A 23615-nucleotide genomic window follows, 5' to 3' on the forward strand; every position below is an offset into this window, starting at 1 on the left:
TTTCGCTGCCGGAGGAGGGGGAGGAGGTCTGGAGACCGCCAACCCCAGCAGCAGTTTCTCCGCCGGAGATCGTGGGGGAGGTCCGGAGACCTGCTCCCTCTGCAGTTTCTTCCCTGCAGGAAGAACGGTGGTTGAAGCCCCACCAAGGGGAGCTGCCGGCGCCGAAGGAGGGGGAAGGTCAGGAGACCACACCCCAAGCAGCCTTTCCGCTGCTAGGACTACCCTGGCAGGAGAATGCTACCCTGCTGACAGCATTACGACCTGTGGGCCCCTGGAAGCCTCTGGTCCTGGCCAAGGACTTTGGGCGGGACTTTTGGGCTTTTAAGGGGGGAGGTGGCCATTGAGGCCATGTGTGCTTTGCACAGGAGGGGGTATATGTAACAAAGTGCCCGCCCCTGTGTATATTATCTGTTATGTGTTGCGTGTGGTGTGTTTAAATGTTGGTGTATAGACATTGGTACACGGGATATAAACGGGTCTGTGTAACACGAGTGTTTAAAAATGTATATGTGTATTTAGGCACGAGGATTGCACAGCACTTCACGTGCAAGTAAAATGTAGTAATATGTGAGCACGGGGAATTGCACTTTATTAATTCACGTGCTGGGATTCAAGTGAATAATTAACTGGTAATTGAATCCCAGCACAATAGTATATATAGATGCACGTTGTCACATACTGGCGGTGGGGTGTTCGGTGAGCGGAGAACGGGATTGGAGACGGAGGAAATAAGTAAAGTAATAATAATAACGAAGTATCTGCTCACCGTGTTTGTTAAGTTTAGTCTGTTTTCGTTTGTCTATTTATTTTGGCGTAGAGTGCCGTGTCCTGTGTTTTTCGTGTTTGTGTAAACCTTTTATTTTGTATTAAACCGGCGCCAACAGCCGTCTTCATCACTTCATTTCATCCGTCCTGTGTTTTGTGTATTTCATTACCTTTTTTGGCTCTGACGCCGCCCACTTCGGCCGTCTCTGTGACACTCCTCTAACAGTACAGTGCTGTACATGTATTTCTATAGGCTGCTAGTTCTGTTGACACTTTTTTTTTTTTCAAAGGGAATTGTAAAGATTCGGTACAATTGTAGGTTCAGGAGAAATTTTTTGTCCTCCATTAAGAAAGTTATATTTATATATATATTATATATAGTACACCTGCTTGAAACCAGGTTTTTCATGATTATCTATGCTTTTAATTGTATAAACTTGTCTATAAACACTTAATATTTCATTATATGATACGTGTATTTATATAAGCTGATAATCATAAGTGAATTGCATTCAAAAATTAAATTTTTAAATGAAAATGTAAATCTTGTCAATTTCAATGAAATGGTCACCCAAAGCAAGGTGATTTCAGTCTGAAGCCCAAGTCAGTTAAAAGTCTGAGATGTGTATAACATGGTGTTAGAACACTGGCCTAAGTGTAAAAGTGTCTTTGTTCTCTGAGTTAACTAGCATGTTATCTAATTAACCTTTTGTCACCATTTATTGTTAACAGGTGAGGGTCCATGATTACTATAAGTATAGGTAGCATAGGCACAAGTTTGTCATTCCTGAATGTAAACAGAAAATGGCAAAATGCATTCAGTTAAGCAATTACTTAAGAAATTAAGGTCAATCTTTAAGACAGATCGCAAGAACTTTGCAAGTGTCTGTAACTGCTGTGGCCAAGAACATCAAACAATTTGAAGAAAATGGCACTCATGAGGACCGAACAAGATCAGGCAGGCCAAGGGTGACCTCAGAATCAGAGAACAAGTTCATTCGAGTCACAAGTCTACGAAACCGGCGATTAACTGCCCCTGAAATACAAGCTCAGCTAAATGCTACTAGAAGTATAGATGTTTCAACATCAACTGTTCAGAGGAGATTGTGTGAAGCTGGCCTAACTGGAAGAATTGCTGCAAAGAAACCATTGTTAAGAGTGCAGAATAAGAGGAAGAGACTTGCCTGGGCTAAAAAACACAGAAACTGGACGTTTGAGGAGTGGAAGTCGGTGTTATGGACCGATGAGTCAAAATTTGAAATATTTGGGTCCAAACCCGAGTATTTGTAAGACACAGAGAGGGTGAGAGCATGAGTTCTGTATGTGTGGTTTCCACTGTCAAGAATGGAGGAGGCAGTGTCATGGTCTGGGGTTGCTTTACTGGTGACAGAGTTGGTGATCTTTACCAAGTCCATGGCAAGCTCAACCAGCATGGCTATCATAGCCTACTTCAGAGGCATGCCATTCCATCAGGATTACGGCTAGTTGGGCAGTCCTTCATTCTTCAGCAAGATAATGACCTGAAACACATCTCAAAGTCAAGAACTATCTGGCGAAGAAGGAAAGTGAAGGACAACTCAATCTAATGATCTGGCCTGCCCAGTCTCCAGACCTTAATCCCATAGAACTTGTATGGGATGAACTGGACAGGAGAGTCAAAGCAGAGCTACCCACAAGTGCTCTACATCTCTGGGAATTGCTGCAGAAGAGCTGGGAAGACATGTTGGGTGATTTCCTGCTGAAACTTGTTAACCGAATGCCTCGTGTTTGTGAGGCTGTTATTAAGGCAAAGGGTGGCTATTTTGAGGAATCCAACATTTAGAGACAATTTTCATTTCTCGTGAACATTACTTTGATACTCCTTATGTTTTTTTCCAACATGTGTTTTCATTTTCAAGTATTTACAGAAACGTATACGACGTAAAACATTGTCATTTATGAAAAAAACCTAGTTTCCAGCAAGTGTACTCAAACTTTTGACTGGTACTGGATAGTCCATGTGCACGGTATATCATCACTGAGTTATGGTGTATATTTGTAGCTAGTTCATGTTTCATTCAAGTAATCCATTTATATGGGGATTCATTTCTTAATCTTGTTTAACAGAGGAGACTAAGATTTTATTATAATGGTAATAATATGGGAGGAGCATGTTGACTTAGGCCAACTGTAGTGGACTAATTAAGCAAATAACAAGGTAAATATATTTGTTCATTTGACTTTTTAAAAGAAGAAAACAAAAACAGTAATTTCTCTCAGAGGTCTCTGCTCTCACCAACTGGATACAGTACATTTTTTAAATGGTCTAGCTGCTGCCAAATTTAAAAAAAAAACAAAAAACAGAACAAATCGATTGAAATGCATTTCGCACACCTTAAAGCTACTGTAATATGTTTCTGTTGCAGTAATATAGACTGTGAAGTATACAATCTATGAAATAAAACCCACTTGTGCTGGGGTCAATATTCAATCAAGCGCTGCTTGAAAGAATATTATAGTCTCTGGATGTGTGGTACTGTTTCCCTCTATATAGTGATATTTTAATCGAAATGTGGGCATACTGTGTAAGTGTTTTTTTTTCTAATGAATATTTATTTTTTGTAGTTACCGTCTATGTTTGTGTTTCTAATTGAAAACGCATCCTTCTGTTTAAGGTCCTATGTGAAGTGTGCCAACTTGTATGGTGTTTTAAGTGTCACTCACCTTGGCATGAAGGTCTGAACTGTAGAGACTACAAGAAGGGAGACAAGTTGCTGCACCACTGGGCCAGTGAAATTGAACACGGACAGAGGAATGCCCAGAAATGTCCCAGGTGCAAGGTGGGTAGCAAACAAAAATGGATCATAGATGAAACAATTAATGTTGACAATGTTATCTGCTTGTGCTCATATTTGATTTATCTACTGGCACCAAAAAAACACATTCTGGTTATGTACAAGTCAAGTAGGATCAATGAATCTATGCAGATAAATCGACAGAGTACTAAAAATAACACTTTTTCGTGCTTTTATTGAAAAGTCAGTAGGGTTTATTGAAAGTCCAATTCTAGAATGGATTTTTAATTTGTTTTTTTAATTTGTTTAGTTTACGAAGCTGGTATACTGTTTTAAAGCATCAATGTAGTTGATCTTATTGTTAAAATCCTTTAAGGAGTGGTTTTAAAATACATACAGCGATGCCTAAATAACAAAACAACTATTGTATTAGTTATGCGTTTCCTAACAAATGTCATTTCCAGGGTGTTGCGCACATATTACGATGCAGTTTTATCAGCAAGGCTAATTTATGACTAGAAAAGCACCCTTTTCAGTGTGGTATTTGAAACTTTTCTTTCATAAGCAACAAACTTGGTTAGTTCTGGCTACTCTTGTTTGACTAGAGGTACACCATGTTAATTGGATTTCAGGGCATATCACTGGTCATGATTATAGTATGCCATTTATATTTTACATTAACAGAAGAATTGTACACGGAGACAATTAAAGAAGGAGAACATTTGTCTTATAATGTGATTTTTATATATATATATATATATATATATATATATATATATATATATATATATATATATATATATATATATATATATATATATATAGCTCTGGAAAAAACTAAGAGACCACTGCAAAATTATCAGTTTCTCTGGTTTTACTATTTATAGGTATGTGTTTGGGTAAAATGAACATTTTTGTTTTATTCTACAAACTACTGACAACATTTCTCCCAAATTCCAATAAAAATATTGTCATTTAGATCATTTATGAAAATGCTCAAATGACAACTGGTCAAAATAACAAAAAAGATGCAGTGTTGTCAGACCTCGAATAATGCAAAGAAAATAAGTTCAGATTCATTTTTAAACAACACAATACTAATGTTTTAACTTAGGAAGAGTTCAGAAATCAATATCTGGTGGAATAACCCTGATTTTCAAGCACAGCTTTCATGCGTCTTGGCATGCTCTCCACCAGTCTTTCACATTGATGTTGGGTGACTTTGTGCCACTCCTGGCGCAAAAATTCAAGCAGCTCGGCTTTGTTTGATGGCTTGTGACCATCCGTCTTCCTCTTAATCACATTCCAGAGGTTTTCAGTGGGGTTCAGGTCTGGAGATTGGGCTGGCTATGACAGGGTCTTGATCTGGTGGTCCTCCATCCACACCTTGATTGACCTGGCTGTGTGGCATGGAGCATTGTCCTGCTGGAAAAACCAATCCTCAGAGTTGTGGAACATTGTCAGAGCAGAAGGAAGCAAGTTTTCTTCCAGGACAACCTTGTACTTGGCTTGATTCATGCCAAAGCTGCCCGATTCCAGCCTTGCTGAAGCACCCCCAGATCATCACCGATCCTCCACCACATTTCACATATATATGTGTGTGTGTGTGTGTGTGTGTGTATATATATATGTACTTGTACTTGTTCTATGTAGGTCTGAACTGTTGTGACTGTTAGTATAAGTAAATACTGAAAAGTTTCACTGAACTGTTTCTAAAGGTTCTGCAAATTTGAATGATCAGAAACTTTGAGTCAAATTTCCATAGTCGGCTAATCAGAAAGCTACAAATGGTCCTATCATGTTAATTAAACTTGGTACTTCATTTTTGTTAGAATTTAATTGAAAGATTAACACTATGAAATCACAGAATTGTAAACTGTTCTACAAAGGAGAATCTGCCCCTAATCATCACGTCATCAGCAAGCGCATAAAAGCTCAGTGTGTTATTCTTTATTATTTATTATTATTCATTCATGGTTTCACCCCCTCGTCTTTTTGGGAGGAGGTGGCCACAGCCACTTCCTATCTGCGGCACTGGGATGCATGTAAATGTTCGTGGTTTTCCAGCCGGCCTTAAAATTCATTTTGTTTTTTTGTTTTTTTTACAGACTTTCTCCTGAATTTCTCCTTGCTTAATCAGCCAAATAATAAATTATTCAAGCTGTAATTATATAATATTGAATCCATATTGATGATCAGATGTAGCTCTAGTTTCTAATATTCTGTAATATGTTCCTCAGATCCATATCCAGAGGACGGAAGGCTGTGATCACATGACCTGTTCTCAGTGTAACACTAACTTCTGCTACCGCTGTGGAGAGAGATACCGCCAACTTCGCTTCTTTGGCGATCATACCTCAAACCTTAGCATTTTTGGCTGTAAATTCCGCTACCTCCCAGAGAAACCTAATTTACGCAGATTAGTGCGTGGTTCTGTGTGTGGTAAGTAAGCTTGCTTTTCATTGCACTTCACACTCCTGTTCATACCTTTCTGTTCTAACCAACCCCTCAGCAAAAATCCCAAACCTTAGCATTGCTACATGTTAACCAGTGGAGGCTCTTTAAAAATCTCAGGTAACCTACTGAGTAACTTCAGATTGCATGGATTGGTAATTTAATCAATGCAGTATTGAGACAGTACATGTTTGTACTCTTTAGCACAGTCTTTCCCTTTCACACTATACTGCAGTAACTGTGCAAAACAATAGTCGTGTTTGTGCTCCCGCTCAAGGTTATTTGATGTGCTGTAATTAAGCACCAGTCATATCTTAAATATGTAATCAGTTCACTTTGCTATGAATTGCTGCATGGTGTGTTTTCCAGTAACTCAGTAAAAGGAGAAAGGTTTTTAATTACAGGTCAGCTCATTCTTGTTTAGGTAATAAAGATTGACAATTTTAGTGTCCCCACTCCTTGCTGGAGATCTAATTGCTTCACCAATTGTATTTCTCTTGAATGTGAATATGTAATGGCTGTTGGCTTGGAGTGCATTGCAAGTCTATAACACTATTAAATGATTGTTAATATAATAGAGAAAACCTTGAAAGGTCAACCTAACCCCAGAACTGTCACTGCCATGTGACACATTGACATAGCAGGTGATTAGACAGTATTGTATGACACTATTGTATTGCTTAATATACAAAGCAGTTTTGTTAGTTATTGTCAGACTGGTCTGTATTCCCAAATGCAAAGGATAATGCTTTTAGTTTTTTTGCATCATTTTTAGGCTAATAACTAAAAACAAAGTGTTATTTGCTTTATTCGATTTATTTGTTTGACATCTAGCCTTTTTCTTGGGTTTCTACAAGAAAGGGGGGTAGAACAGTATTTGTTCTGTTTACTAACACTGAAATATCAATAAAGAAAACTTCAGAGAGATTTCAACACCATTGCCAAACCTTTCCCCTAATTCCTGTTTTCATCCAGATCTAGCAGTAGTAGGTTAAGGTAAAAGTAGTTGAATAGTTCGATTTTAGTTGCTACATTAAAAAAAAATAAAGAAATATTTATTAAGTAATCTCTGCTGCAGTTTGTGAATGCACTGTTTCGTAACACTTTGCTGTTTGTGCACTAGCTTTTTAAAAGCATGTCTCATTTTTTTAAAACAATGTGTTCATGTTCTAAAATGTCATTTATATGTTAATGGATTGCAGCTGCACTTCCGTTCAACTGAAACCGCAGTCTTCACAATTACTTCACAGTCATGTGACATGCCAATTTGTGAGGTCGACTGTCCCTTTACTGTATGACCAGTCGACTATTCAGTGCTAACACTAAACTGAATTGCATGATTTCAGGTTAAAGCTCATTAAACATACAAAACCAGTAATGGGCAGTTTCTTGTGAAGTATCTCTGATTCATTTTCAGTTTCCCAACAGATCAGATGGCCTGGTACTTTGTGGTTTTCTTTAAACATTGGTACAATTAAGCACCTTTTACTGTACTTTGACAGCACCTAACAACTAAAATATTGATTACTTGTTATGCATTACTATGACAACACCTCAAAACTGCAGCATTGCTGTTGTCTGTAAGCGAAAATACTCTGTTTAAACATTTATTAAATAACAAAACAAAAAGAAGATATTCAAGTTTTAAAAGGAGAACACCTAAGCAAATGTGTTATGCATACCCAGTTCAGCTATTGCCAAGCTGCTGATGCCAGGGAAGTGTTCTCCATTTAAAACTTGACTATCCATTTCCCATGTAAAGTAATTGTTGCTAATAAATTTATTCCATAAATCTTACCCATTTTTACCAGTTAGCTACAGTCTCAGGTGTGTGTTTTTTAAAGAAGCCTACATTACTGTATAGCAAACTTGTATTTAATTTTAAAGCAGGCCTATGGTCCAACAATAAGCTCCCAGTTTGCTTGCCTTGCCTTTCAGGAAGTCATTGCTGCTTTATTTCCTTGGTCTTTTCATTATGGGTAAAATTCTGTTAACTGGCTGAAAGCATGTCAGTTAATAGGGAAAGCACCTCCTAATGACTGACATGGTTACTGCCAGGAAGGAAACCAGTGAAGCAGTGGGAACAATTTCGCCCTCCAATTTGCACTAACAGTTTCTTGTTTTGGCATTTATTTTCCAGCAAGCAAAATCCTTATTGCTCCTCTGGTTATAGTGCTGGTGCTGGTGTTTGGAGCTGTATCTCTTGTAATAAGTAAGCAGAATATTATTATTATTTTTATTATTATTATGATTATGTATTATTACTTGAGCAAGACACACTTGTGTCTGCTATTTGCTATTTCACAAAAAAAAAATAACAATATGAAAATGAAACAGATCTAGTCCAAAATATAATTTGTGCATTAGAAAACTTACTGTTTATACCCACCCCTTGTTATATCACCCCTCGTTATACTGAGAATTCGGATATATCGCAGTCCTGGAGTTGGCTCCCCATTTTTACAGTCTAACTGTCCATGCCTTAGCTACAATATACATAGGCACTTAGAATTACTGTTCGTTTTATTTCATACTGCACATCACAAACAAAAATATACAAAACAATTAAAAGCAAAGCATTAATATCATACTGTTTTATCATATACACATGCATTGCACAATAACACAATGCAAATTTAATATCTACTTGCGGAAGCAGTTTTTGAGTGATAACGAGACTGGTACAAAAATAACAAAGTCTCTGAATATCCTTGTGAGCACCGGTCTACTCGATCATCAAGAAATGGAAGGTGTATTGTATCACCCAGACACTGCCTAGATCAGACCGTCCCTCCAAACTGAGCAGCTGGGCAAGGAGGAAACTGGTGAGGGATGCCACTGTGAGGCCAACGACAACTTTAAAAGAGCTACAGAGTTCAATAATTAAGATGGGAGAAAATGTGCATCAGTCAACAATATCCAAAACACATCACAAAAATAGCCTGTATGGCAGGATGGCAAGAAAGAAGCCATTGCTAAAAATAAGCTCATGGCGTTTGCAACAAAGCACCTGAGTGATCCTTCAAAAATGTGGCAAAAGGTGTTGTGGTCAGATGAAACCAAATTGGAACTTTTTGGTCTAAATGCCAAGCGTTACATTTGGCGCAGACTCAACACGGCACATCTCCCAGTCAACACCATCCGTACAGTGAGCATGGTGGTGGCAGCATCATGTTATGGGGATGCTTCTCCTCAGCAGGGACTGGAAAGCTTGTTAGGACGCCAAAATGTGACACCATAGGAAGGGTCTGAATACTTTTGCAAGGCACTGTATATACACCAGCGCTAAAAGATTGTTTTTCAGTGTCTTTCAAAGTAGGGGTGCCTTGTCCAAGGAAAATGTATCAAATAAATACCTTCCAACGGTGAAACCATGGAAAGGAAAAAAAGACGGCAACTCCCATCAACAAAACCCAGATCGGTAGCAGATGTTAATAAAACAAACTTTATTCTTACATTGTCAGATCAAAATAGTATTTTACTAACGTGTTTCGACAAACACATGTCTTCATCAGAGTAAATGGTAAAAAGATGCATCTCAGGCATTTTATACATTCCGCACCTAACAACAATAGTTAATCATTAATAATTAAACACACACTCATTTTGTGCTGCTGAACAATAAATACTGACTTTAATGCGCCTCCCACGTTAATTGGAAAGAAAACTAAAATAAACATTGTCCAGTACAGTCTAAAAAAACAAGGTGTAGATTTTCCTTTGTATAAGGATATAAGAAGTATAACACTTAAATAGGTTCACAGCACATGCAGAATTAAAAAATGACAACTCGCAGGTTAACTAAAATCAGACAAGGGGTTCCCAGGATATTTACCTTGATACTCAAATAGTGAAGTATAAAATGTAAGATCACTAGATTTGTGGAGCCCACAGGCAAGTGTATAGGGTGTGCAGGAGAACAATGCTGTACAATATCATGGTATGTTTTGTACATACTGAACATTGTCATACATTAACAAATTCACTGCATAGCTACATTTAGCGGTACTGAAGCAGAACCTGAGGGTGACTGTTCTTCATTTTTCAACCAGAAGACTGAAAGCTGGCCGTCCCCGAACGCAGAGTGATTTAAAGACATTCGGAACCTTCAACTTGCATACAAAGGCTCTTTGTTTGACTTCAGTGGGATTTTTTTTTTCCTTTGCTCAGTCATGTGAATAATCCTTTTTTTTTTTTTCACTTCTCATTAGTAATTGCACAGGTTTCCATCACCCTAATCCAGTGTTTTTGTATATTTTCTTTTGTTTTTTGGTTTTCATTTGTGTTTTCATTTGTTTTTGCTTCAAATGAAGTAAAAGAAATATAATCAAGTGGCTTATCAGGTTTGATATGTTTTTGTAGGTGGCAGATCAGTAATAAATAGAGCAAGACAATTGCAATGCAAAATATCTGGGATTTTTACTCTTAAATCTAGTGTTCAACTAGCTTTTGTTCAGTTAATTGCACAATGGAATTGGATAACTCAAAACAGACAAGATAAAAAAAAAAAATTATATATATATATATATATATATATATATATATATATATATATATATATATATTGATATATATATAAAAACCACCTCTGCCAGCTCTGTACCAGTGTGTCTGGAATGATACCCTTTTTTTGTTTGGATGAACCTTGTACCAAAAGCTGAATACTCAGTTCTTTATTTGTTGCACTCTGGTCCACAGATACTGTGATTTGGTTTGCTAACCTGCTTTCGAGATTTGGAGCACTCGATTAGTCTGACAGTTAAAATGAGTGGAACTTAATTTTTCACTCTAATGCGTTGAAAAAATAAATGTTACTTGGTTTCAGGCAGCGTGTTGCAGCACATGGTTTAATTTAAATTAAGAGGAGTGTCTCACGAGTGGAGCCCCTTTTTCTCTAGCTTTTTAATGGAATAACTTGCTTATTGCAGTCACTTTTACAAATGGGTCAGGTTTTGTCAGGTGAAAGCAGCTTCTGATTATTGGAAGAAAGAACTCTCTTCAGGTTACCCCATATGTATCATTTTAAAAGACTTTTGTTTTGTTCAGTGTGAAGTGTAATTGTATTGTAATCTACGACTGTATTGTAGTATTCCTTGTCATCGTGACTCTGCATAAGGGTTTGATATCTAATGATCAATGGGCAGTGTTCCTTTTGTTAGATTTCACATGATAAAGATGGCCTGCGGTTGAATACTTTTGTTGTTGTTAACTGTACAGACTTGGAATGATTTTATTGTGTGGGAGAGAAACTGCAATAAATAGGTTGCTTTATGTCCAAGGAGGGACTCAAGCACAATAATCACATAGTCCTCACGCATAATGGGAAGAAGATGTGTTATGATTTGAAAAAAATAAATAAATATGCACCATTACAAACATTATACAAAAAAGGGTTATTACAGTAAATTTTAATATGCAACATTCATGCTGTTCACAGTAAATCTATACATGTACACCATGGGTGGATGGTTGGTCTAACCAGTGTTATTATTTGTGTTTGTTTGTTTTGTTAAACATTTCACAATGTTATATATAATTAATGTCTTTGTTTTTTTGTCTTTTGACAGGTTTAATTGTCTTTCCTATCTACTACCTTTGTAAAAGACACAGGAAAAGGTCTCAGGGTAGCGGGAGATGGTTTTGGTGATGGAAACAGGCCTTGTAAGGACACAATGAACCTGCAGAACAGAGAGCAGTTGCATGTACCAAATACCCACCCATCATCTTTGAAATCAACTCTTGTCAGTTCTGGTCTCGAGTGGAATGTAGCACCACTTCTCCTTGTGCACTCAGAGGTGTTTGCAAGACAAAGGCCGGATGGCTTGTTATTGACGTGCCTTTGTTTAATTTATTATTTCACTCTATGTAAATGGATACAGCCAGTCCCTTCAATTTCCACACCTCACAACAAATCCCCAATCTTCCGTACCTGGATACCAAGAATCCACAACTCTGCTTTTGCCACTCATCCTATTACCTTTAATTCAGAAAATCTACTTCAACATTTTGTATACAACTGATGCTGGTAGTTACGAGAGGAATGCAGGCTTCAGAGCTTTGCCCAATGTGTGTATTTTATATAAAGCTATGGCCAAAATTTTTCCATCACCTATAATTTTAGGATTGAGACATAATAAAATTAAAAGAACAAACTATATGAACATAATTTAGATATTTTATTTAACATCATGTAATCAAAGAAACTACAAAATGGTATCGCAAAAGTCTACCGCAAGCCATCATAGTAGTACGGTATTTCATGTTAGATTTCGAAACATCACGTTTTAAAATTTGTGTTGTATATGGAGAACTACAAAGCAGTGTGTAATTCATTATGTTAATGTAACATTATGCAGCAGGTTTCATTTAACTTTGTTAATTCTATAGGGTGATGCAAAACTTTTGGCCAGAGCTGTACAGTACAGGGTGGCTATATGTCATAGGGCTTGGACTTTTCTGTTTTTATTTTTCAAATCTCTACCTCCCTTTAAATGTTAATTAGTAGCTGTTAAGCTGTCTCTGCATCCCAATAAAGAGAAAAATACTAATTAAAGACTGGGTTTAAGATTTTTTTTTTTTTCTTTGCTACATATCAAGGAGATTTCAAATGATGGAGCTGCTATCAGTGTACTCTCCATACTGGGTACTTTATGCTGAAAAGAAAATCTGTCAGACAACTCTGTTAAATGAGTGAATAAAACAAAAGCATAACGATAAAATAGGCTATTGCAAGAATGCTCAGTCAAGATATAAAGGTAAAAACAAGTGACATTGTTTTGTAATTAACAGCTTTTTCTGACTTTAATTAGGAAACAGAATCAGCTCAAAACCCTGAAAACTTTAAGCCCTAATCGTATATTATTTATAATCAGAGCACTTTTAGTTTAACTAACACATTTAGTTTTGTAAGTTGGTGTTTAGTTGTACATGTATGCGAGAGGCAGTAAGTAGCATACTCTAAGAATACAAGTAGCTTTGCATTTTAGCTTCATAAGAGTGTATTGCATCAGGACTGTGTGAGTTACTGTAGCTTCAACATTGCACCCTGATGGTTTTTAGCAATCACATTCTGTCTGTACCATGAAGGTTCCTGAAAGAGGTGCCATTGAAGAAATGTTACACCTCTTTTGCATATCTGCCAGTAATAATGGCTATTATTATTATTATTATTATTATTATTATTATTATTATTATTATTATTATTATTATTATTTTACGCAATGTGTTTAAATCAGTTTTAGTGCTTTATTTAAAAGAAGAAAGCTTGATTTATTTTCTTCCCCCTCAGTGGTGTTATTGCAGTTAAAATTTGTTATACCATACTGCCCCCAACTGTTCATTCTAATCTGTATGCAGTTAAATAACCTAAAAATACAGCAAAGGGCAAAAGTTAAAATAAATAATTAAAAACAAACAAACAAACAAAAACTATATGAACATAATTTAGATATTTTATTTAACATCATGTAATCAATGAAACTACAAAATTATGTTGGAAAGTCTACCGGAAGCCATCATAGTAGTCCAATATTTCATATTAGATTTCAAAATGTCACATGTAAAAAGCAGTATGTAATTCAATATGTTAACATAACATTATTTAGCAGGTTTCATTCTACCTTATGTAAAATGCTTGAATTCTTCTATGGTGATGTAAAACTTTTGTCCATTGCTGTACTGGCTCTTGTTATTTCACAATCTGGCCTAAACACTATGTTGAAAACAGTGAATTAATAGTGGGCCTTTATGCAGTGTATAGTATAAGTGTCAGCACAGCCTAACAGATTTAATCGATAAATAACAAGGAAGCACTCCAGTGGATGTCTTTGGTTTTAAGTGGCCTATTGTAACGGTATTGTAACCATACAATTCTGTACATACAAACTATACACACTCAATTCCAGTTTAGTGCCGTGTGTGTATTACATATAATATGAAATATTCCTTTAAAACATGTCAGATGTATTTATGTTTGCATTATTATTGAAATAAACACTATCATATGCCAATAGAATCGTTCTGCTGGACAGGACCCCAAAAAGACAAAACAAACAAAAAAATGTAATTAACCTTTTTATACAATGGCCTAATTTTAATTGTTGTCTTAGAATTCTAGCTTTACTTGTTGTGGACAACAATTCCTTACTGAGTAATACAAATCATTTGTCGTGAATAAAAAAAAATGAATGTTGTAACAAAAATATGTTTAGAACTGATTAACAGTAATTACATTGTTTTCAGGGCTTTTGTCTGTCAGAATTAAAGGAAATAGATTGCATACCAAATGTACTTATGAGGAGAGACAATAAAATATTATACATTTCATTTAAGTCTTTTTTTAAGTTCAAAATATACTAATGGTCACACTTTTTTTCACCAGCTTGAACTGCTTGTCTGAACTGGTTTATTATTATTTTTAACATTTTTCATTTGTGTCACCTCATTTGGTGGGTACAAGTTCCCTTTCCGATAAACTCTTGTAATACAAACCTTTTGGATAAACTGGTTTTACTATTTATGTGTGCACTTAAAAAAAAAAAAATGTATTGATTTTAAAATAGATTATCCTAATTTCTCTAAAGGTTTTGTGCCCATTAACCAGCACCATTACGTCTCCTATGTAAATTATTAAAATAGAAAATGCGCGTAGTCATTCTTCTGAATGGCACAAAATATATCAATAGTGAAAAGTAACAAACAATAAAGGTAAGAAGACATAATAACATGTAATAGTCATTTCTTCTTGTAGCCCCCTTTTAAAATTCTGAACAAAATCCAAGTCATGACACAGGAGTATTGGTCAGAAGATCAGGGTACTACTACACGCTAGGGTTGGGTTTGCTCATCAAAAAAGAAACTTTATAACATAGGCCTGTCCTTTTCATCCCCACTTTTTACTCCCTATTATTCTGTTCTGTTCAGCTCCACTTGCTACTCCTCTTCAACTGATATGTGGCAAAATCATTGTAGGTAATTTAGTTCTCCCAGTATCATTTTCTTTGTTATTACTTTATTTTAACAAGGTTGTCTCTGTCCAAAATAAACCTCCTAAAGGTTGATGTCTGCGCTTTTATTTGCTATGGGGTAATTCCACGTCAAATGGCCCCACCCTCATCTAAAATTATTTTGTACTTGAGAGAACTGTTGATCCACTGTAGTTATCACCTTCACTGTAGTTTCTCTGTTATCTAACAACAGCAAAGACTACACATGTAATGACAGTGTCACAAGGTAATTGGTTTCCGAGCTAGAATCCTCCAACATGGAAGTCGGGCCAGAAATGGCATCCTTCCAGCACCCCAGAACTCAAAAGGGAAAGCAGATGCACCTCTGTGCTTTTGATATGTCTGAAAGCTAATTTTTACACAAAAACACAGCAGATACATATTTGTGCTTTTGATGTGTCATGAAGCGCATCTTTTCTCCCTCAAAGCTGTTTTTTTTTTTTTTTTTTTGGGGGGGGGGGGGATTGACATAACAACCTCTTAGTTACAGGAAGGCGGAGTCTCATTGTTGCTCAGTAATTTCAAAACAATTACAATTATTTTATTCCTCTTTAAAGATGTGCATTGATCTCAACATGTCATGTTCTTCCTCTTTTAGTAGACTAACATGCCATAATGAAGCAATACAGCAAAATACAAGTAAATGCAACTTTATATGCAATGTCTTTCTGTAGTTCTCCTTTTTTCTTTCTTTATAAATTTACTGAAATAACATGTGCATTAAAAAATTACTTTTACTACTGAAACCATCTCACAGTAACTTCATGTGACCAGTCTAGAGTTGGTTTAACTGCCAGACATAGCTTGAAAAGTTAACTTACAGGACTGGGTCACTGAGAGCATAAATTTAGCTTCCAGTTGGTCACAGATATTGAAGAATTCACCTAGAGCAGTAAAGCAGAATACAATATAGTAACATGAATATTAGTTAAGTTAATTTTATATTTATTTACATACATACATACATACATACATTACATATATGCATGCATACCTACATACAGAAAAACCACACCACCTCTCTCTTGCAAGTACGTCTTAACGAGGGCTTCTGATTTTCTGTGTTTTACCTTTACTTTTCTACTCCTTTATGAATTCAACTGATACCGGTTCAGCCATTTGTGTATCTCAGTCACAACTGTTAATAGTTAATAGAAACTTGTTAAACCACAAAATGGACTTTTAAATTGCCCAAGCCTTAATTAATATAGCCCCCTTATCAATTTTGGACACAGTTGCATGTCCTAACAATAAAATATGTAAGCAGAAACACTGCCCGGGTGTACAGTCATTGTATAACATACCCCTCCTTGAGTGTCTTCAACACACCCAATAAATGTATGTATTGTATACGTATATATTACACAAAGGGATATACAGCCTTGAAAGCTAAGGAAGGGAAACGAAGCCATGCAGCCTTACCAATGTGGTTGTGATGTCCGAGCCATGTTTAACATAATAAATCTGACCATTCATTTGACAACAAAGAATCAATTTCCAGTTGAAAACTCAAGCAGCACAAAAATAATAATTGAAAACTTATTTTATCTTAAGGACTTGAATAAAATATAAAGAATCCAGCAGGCAGACCATTTTCAGCATTACCACTTTAAAGAGACAGCTCTTACAAAGTGCTAGTTCTTTTGTTTGTTTTTGACAGCAGTCCTGTTCGTCGATTCCTGCATTGGTTTCAACAAGCACATTCATGGAGATATTCAAAATTACTGTGGGGTGACATTTAAATACACTACGTGGGGAGGATGTGACATGAACAGTGTAAATGGATCTTTGACATTTCATTTGTCTAGGACTAATACAGGGAACCACTGTACAGAAAATACCTCATCATTGGAGGTAACAGCAATCATCTAAACACAGGAGCCTTTGCTAAAGTACAGGGTTAAATTTCCATTTCTGCTAAAGAGGTACCTCAACTCTTTAAATGAAGCTCCTCTTTAAATGACCTTTATTTATTTGTTTATTTATTTTTTTAATACAGCTTTACCAGACCACTTTTGGGGGAATCAGAGAACACAAATCTTACCAGAGTTGGTTAAAGCAACATATTTTCAAATCTATATTACTTACCTCACTAGCTCTTTTGGTGATGGTGTATACCTGTTTTTATAACAACATGAATATCTTTAACCCTCATAAGGACACGTCGGAAAACTGACTTTCCTGGTAACCTGGGGTCCAACCGGACCCTAGCAATAAAACAATTTATAACTAACAACTGGAGTAAATGAATAAATGAAAATGTGTATATGAACACTATTTTGCTTTTCCTTTACTTCTAGCCACCGTTTGGTATAATGTGTTGTTTATGCTATGGAAAATGGATAATACGCCCAATGTGCACAGCTGTCTCCTAGTAAGTGAAGGCACCGCTGTATTCTGGACGCTGTAGTTTATTCTAGGAACATGTCACCTGGACACGTGAGATATCATTGGAAAGCCGCAAGCCGCTTCTTTCATTGTGTTCCTAGCTCTTTCCGTTTTTGAGATACTTGCACTTGAACATACCAACCGATTAGCTGCGCGTCACAGCACTGGAGCGCTGAATGAGGGGGTGGTAGAAAGTATGCATATGGACGTGCCTGACGTCAATAGAAAGCGCAAAGCCTGTGCTTTTAAATGACATTGAAACCGGACCGCTATCTGTTGAAACGACGTAGTAATAGGCAACAAACAAAACTTAGGAGCTGACTCGTGTCACATGACTCAAGCCTTAATTTTGGTTTGATGTAGTTTCACTTAGGAACATGTGTTCAAGGCATACGATAAAGCTCCAAATCTGTACTTTCAAAAAAACAGGAAGCTAGCTATTACGGTGCCTGAGATATTCATGTCAGAAGGTCGGCCCGCCGATACACTACGTCTGGGGTCCATACAGACCCCAAACCTAAAACTATTTGAGAAATTCAACCAGGCTACCTGGACTAGAATTATCCTTTGCATAGTGTAACAGGATGGGTGCTTGACAACTACCTAAAAGGAAACAAAAATCGTGTCACTAGAGCCACATAATAACTGATACTAAAGCACCGTGGGGTCTGAATGGAAGATACAGTGCAATGGACAAATGGTCTCCTACAGGAATGGTTCTATGTACTGAGTATGCATCAGAAGTACCTTAGCACCACACACAAGTGCAAATTGAATCCTTGGATCTGGATTCCTGAGAGAAAACTGGAGTTGAGGATCTTAGGGGTCAAATTGTGTCCTAGACGGATGTGGAGAATTATCTTTGGGGCCGATACACAATGCTGCAAAACATGTTTCATGATGAACAGCCTTAAAAGTAAAATGAACCCTGACATTCATTAATGAAAGAAATGCACCCTCAGTATTCCATGCTCGATGTCACCCAAAGGTTAAAACCTCCAACGTGGGCTCCCAAGTAACGCATCCAGTAAAGAAGCTCTCCGCATGGAGTGCAGGATGCGCTCTATAACCTGGGGATTGCTGGTTCGTGTCCAGGTTATGTCATCGCCGATTGTGACCGGGAGTTCCCAGGGGGCGGTGCACAATTGGCCGAGCGCTGCCAGGGTGGGAAGGGTTCAGGTCGGCAGGGCAATTCTTGGCTCACCACACACCAGTGACTCCTGTGGCCAATAGGGCATCTGCGGGTCTGCTATAGAAACCACCCAGATCTACATTGTCCTCTGGCACTATGGGTCTGGTGGCTTCACAGTAGACCTGTAGTGCGAAAAAAGACAGCTAGGCAGGACACGTTTCAGAGGACATGTGTGTCTGCTGCTGTTTCCCGAGTCGGCGCGGGAGTTGCAGCGGTGAACCAAGGTTAAAATAATAATTGGGCATTCTAAATTGGGGAGAAAACCAGGGTTAAAACCATTGACACCGGCTAAAAATACAAAAAAAAAAAAAACTCCCACATAGTACACTATACTCTCCCAGAACATGTTGATTTCCAACACTGACTGGGGTATAGTGTTAGAAGCTGCTATGCCACGAATAGTACCGTAAGTGCATTTTGAACATTTGTAATAAAGGTTGTTAAGGATATTTTATTTTGTGCGTTTAAAAATTAATCACAGGAAGTATTCATAAAGTAAATCAATAACAGTGCAGCCAAGATGGAGATGCCATTCAGTGATTAAACCCAAGGTCCACTTTATGAAGGCATTAATTCCACATAGAGCTATCCTTGATGGATGCTTTTATTGAACATGGAATGTTGCCAAGCATATAACAGTCCTTCAGCTTCTAAAACAATTCTATCTGTGTGTCTTGAAAATGTCTGCCAAAGTAATGGCTATTCAGCTGAATCTGCTGAATCTTAGGACCTATAACCTCAAGATAGTACAAAGTGGTATCAGTAGTAAAAGCATAGCAAGCATAGAAACCCAGAATAGTATGCTAAGACATTGTAAAAAAAAAAAAAAAAAAAAAAAAAAAAAAATTATTGCATCGTGCTGTAAATGCATACACTGAGTATAGGAGAATTCTGATAAACTGCAAAATGACCAAGCACACAGTAAAGGGAAGCTTGTCCCTTCTGTGCATGTCCAGTACTTGCCTTTCAACAACTTAATTGTATCACACACAGTCATACTTCATTAAAAAGAATGTGCTTGCTTTTCAGGGCCCCTTAAATACATCCCGAAAAGTTTAATGTAAATGCTGCAAATATACACTCTCAGCCACAAGTGAGAAACAAAATGTTTTGTACGGTATGGTGCCTATAAAGTGTATAATCTTAAAATGCAAAAAGGTTTGATTTCCTTGATAATGTGATAGAGGATGAAGTGGGTCAGAGATGAACAGAGTTAGCAGCTCAGAACAAGACTTCAGTCTGTAGAGATGTGATGGTGAGGTAAAACATACAGAATATGTGGATTTAAAAAGAAAAGCCCCTAGCAGTTAAACAAATGTATGCTTATAAGGCCTAGCAGGTAGAACTAAACAATGTAGTGTATTTATTACCTTCAGTCATGAAAACCATGGCAATTGTTGATATAAAACAGAGAGTTTATGCCCAACATAACTGAACCCGTTCATAAACAATCCTCTAGTACGGACATATAAGGTTCTACTGTACATTCATGTGCCACTCTGCAATACAGAAAATGGGTTAACATCCTGGACACTGAATGTCAGCTTAAAAATATAGTGATGAAGAAAGCCTTGTTTTACTCCCCTGGGCTGCTGTTTTAGCAGAAGGTACCTCTGGAATGAGTCACTCTCCCGCATAGCTGTGTAGCTGATTCCTTGCCCAGCTTCTGTCATGTATGCTCCTTTTAACCTGCAGGCACAGAGTTATCAATCAGTGTCCCATCTCAGGTGCACTGTATGATTCATACAGCTGTGATGCTTGCGTACATGAGCCAATACAGTGTTATTGGAATTACATTTTATTGAAAGCGATAAGGCATTAACAGCTAGAGATATGGAAGTCAAGCTCTCAAGGGATTGCAGTGACCTCAGTTTTAGGCCTAGATAGAATGACATCATGACAACCACAGTAACAGACTGGACATAATTCTATTGGGGAGGAGGTGATGTCAGTACATATATGTATTTAGCATTCCTTATGTAAGCATCTCAACGGCCTTGACTTGACTTAATATGAAGGCAATATTATTATAAATGTCTTTAAACAGAAACAGGAACATGGCACTGTATTAACTAGTCTATGTGGGTTAGATGTTAACCTGAGTCATATTTTTTTTTTTATCTCCTACATACCTGTCAACTTTTGAAAATACAAAATCGGAAGTGAGGGGGTGCAATCTGTGATATCTTTTTTTTTTGTACTGTTTCCCGTGTGGGTGGGGAGGGGGGTGGTTGCAGGTGCAGGTGCATGGCTAATTATGTGAACTTGCCTCACACATTGAAGTAACATTTGCAGTAACCACACCCCGGCCATGATGTTTGCAAACATTAAAGGTTTGCTGACATTAGGGGGTATAACAGTAGAGTGTCAAGCAAAAAATAGGAGAATCTGTCCCAATTGTCCAGGAGAAGTGTTCAAAAAACAGGAGAGTCCCGGCAAATAAGGAACAGTTGACAGGTCTGCTCCTATTCAGCAACTGAATAACTAAATGCAACTAAACACAACAACAACTAAATGCAATTTAATTTTAATTACATGTAATCATATAATTACTATGTTGTTCATCCTATTCCAATGCTAATATTATTAAAATTGTGGCTTTTTTATTTGTACACTTCTCTTGATACAAGCTCAACAGATGCTGCTCCATGCTACTCCCTCACTGGAGAAACAAGGTTGGTATCAGCATTATGACTGTACAGTGCATTTCACAGTCCAAATAACTTTTAACTGTAACATATTGAACTTTTATTATATGACAAGTAGGATTTCTCCCAGTCTTTCCTCCCTCTCTCCCAGGATGTCTTCCTATCACACGGCTCTAGAAATGTCAAAACCCTTTCTTAAATGAATTCTGAGCCTAAACAAATGAAAGCAAAAAAAATAGCCAGTTGCTGCCAAACCTTTTCAGACTATAAACATGTTTATTCACAGGACTCCTTTGATATTTTGTTCTGTCAAACAGACAGCAGAGGGTGCAAAAGTACCCAAAACATCTAATTGTGTTGAAATGTTGTGACAAAATCCACATTGTTGCTCTATGATTATACAGTAAAAAGTACATGTCATATCCTTTTCAATAGCAAAACATTTCACAAATTTTAGAACTCAGCAGTACTAGAATATATGTATACTCTTGTTCTAAAGAGAAGCAGTCTATAATTGAGGAGATCATACAGCGGAAGAAACTGAAAGAGCACACAGACCGACGGGTCTCGCATAAGGAAATGGAAATAATACAGACCAGGCAGGAGCTGAAGTGCCAGCTAATGAACCTGAAAAACAATGAGCACAAAATCACAACACTAGAGCGGGAGGTACAGAGGTACCAGGCAGAACTCGTGTTTAGCAAATACACATTTGGCATTTTGCAATTGTCTGTCTATAAATGGCAAAATTTATAGAAATTGCATTTTAATTATTACCATTTGAAAGTAACTATTATGCAAGAGCTATACATTTAGAATAGTCCATATAATATGCTGCTCAGTAATTCAAAGTGTTGTTATATTTCATGCTCCAGCTGCAGCAGAGAGAGGAGCAACACAAAATAGTGGAGCTGCACCTCGCAGAAAAGAGAATGGACCGGCTGAAGGTGCACTCAGCTCTGCATGAAACAGAGGAGAAATACTACTAAACACAGCTGCCATGCAAGACTATAGGTTCTATACAAAACAGAGTGTGCCTGCTGTTTAATAATATTTAGAATGTAAATACAGCATTTGGTTTCCCTTGGAAATGCTTTAAAGTACTACATTAATAATAACATAAAATTAGTATTTCTGTACATGGTTCAACTCACAACTACCGGGCAATATGTTTCTTAGAAATTATAACTATGGGCCTGATTTTGAAGCATGTGCAAAGTATGTCCCAAATAAATAAATAACAACATTATTGTTAGTGCTGCTTTGGGCAGTGATTCTTGTCACTTGTATATAATTACAGTATATAATAGAGAGCCAGGTGGTATTGATTTCTTTTCTTTTTTTTTTTTATAAGCAGAAATGAGATTGGTATATTCCACCAGCAGCAACGACAGAGAGGGAGAGCTAAAGGCTTAGCAGCATAGACTTCTGAGAAACTAAATGTCAGACGATTGCTGTTCTGGCAAAGGAGAATGGGCTCAGTGGTGGAGGAAGAGGAAGATGAGCCCCACTACAAGACTTTATTGTGGGCCCCCCTCCTCAAACATTAATTTAACCCTTATTTATAAACATCAAACATGCCAAATCAAGTGGTCAATATTTAACTATATTTGTCAGAATGTTAGCATGTATGAAACAGTACGTAATAAGAATGTTTTCTTCTCGCCTACTTTATTTTATTTTGCATACATCTTTACATCCGACACTATTTTTTAATCATAAACAAACAGGTTTAATCACTAACCCTACCAGGAATCCCCAATTCTGCGATCACAGAAATGATTACAGAATTCACAGTTCTGCACAAACATTTGCAGAAATTGTCTCACATAGGAAACAGTTTGTTTATTATTATTATTATTGTTTTTGAATCAGAAATGCAGGCATGTTGATTTTCTGTAGTTTATTTTGGTGCCCACAGCAGCACCCAACAGCTTCTGTCTAAACTACAGGATGAATCTTGCACACAGAATATAACTGCAAATGTCTGTGCTGAATAGTAGCCCAAAACCTTCCATGAAGACATGCCTCATACCAGCCTCCGGGAGAAGAAAGTTAGGATAATTAAGACAATAGCGATACCTGTTGAAATGAGGGAGGATATAATCTGAATCACTGGCACTGCACATCGACAGCCACAGTGATACAAATGTGTAACATCTGCAAATATATATGCAAAGGATATTATCATTGTTCAATAAATAAATAAATAAATAACTTTCAACCCCTTCTGGGGTCCTCTGAACTGCATAAACAGTTAGAAAGGATGAGAAGAGAAGCCTCTCGCTTATATGCGGTTTCATGTTTGCAGTATGATATACTGAATTATAATATAGCTTTCAGCTTCAGCACATGCCCTTAACTGACAAAGATGTATTGTATAAATTAG

General features: G+C 37.0%; 1 protein-coding gene across 2 annotated transcripts in view; it reads left to right on the forward strand.

The window, feature by feature from the left end:
* LOC121315800 (probable E3 ubiquitin-protein ligase RNF217) overlaps positions 1 to 12131 on the forward strand; it is a 35018-nt gene extending 22887 nt beyond the window's left edge. Inside the window, exons 3-6 of one of the 2 annotated variants that reach the window (XM_041250225.1) lie at positions 3420 to 3584; positions 5780 to 5981; positions 8134 to 8205; positions 11561 to 12131. In XM_041250225.1, coding sequence (XP_041106159.1) covers positions 3420 to 3584; positions 5780 to 5981; positions 8134 to 8205; positions 11561 to 11640 — 519 coding nt within the window. In that variant the 3' untranslated portion in view covers positions 11641 to 12131. The remainder of the gene's footprint in view (positions 1 to 3419; positions 3585 to 5779; positions 5982 to 8133; positions 8206 to 11560) is intronic. The other variant, XM_041250226.1, reaches the window with a different exon arrangement.
* The last annotated feature ends 11484 nt before the right edge of the window (positions 12132 to 23615 follow it).

The sequence above is a fragment of the Polyodon spathula genome, chromosome 5, assembly GCF_017654505.1.
Source record: "Polyodon spathula isolate WHYD16114869_AA chromosome 5, ASM1765450v1, whole genome shotgun sequence".
In the NCBI taxonomy this organism is placed as follows: Eukaryota; Metazoa; Chordata; class Actinopteri; order Acipenseriformes; family Polyodontidae; genus Polyodon; species Polyodon spathula.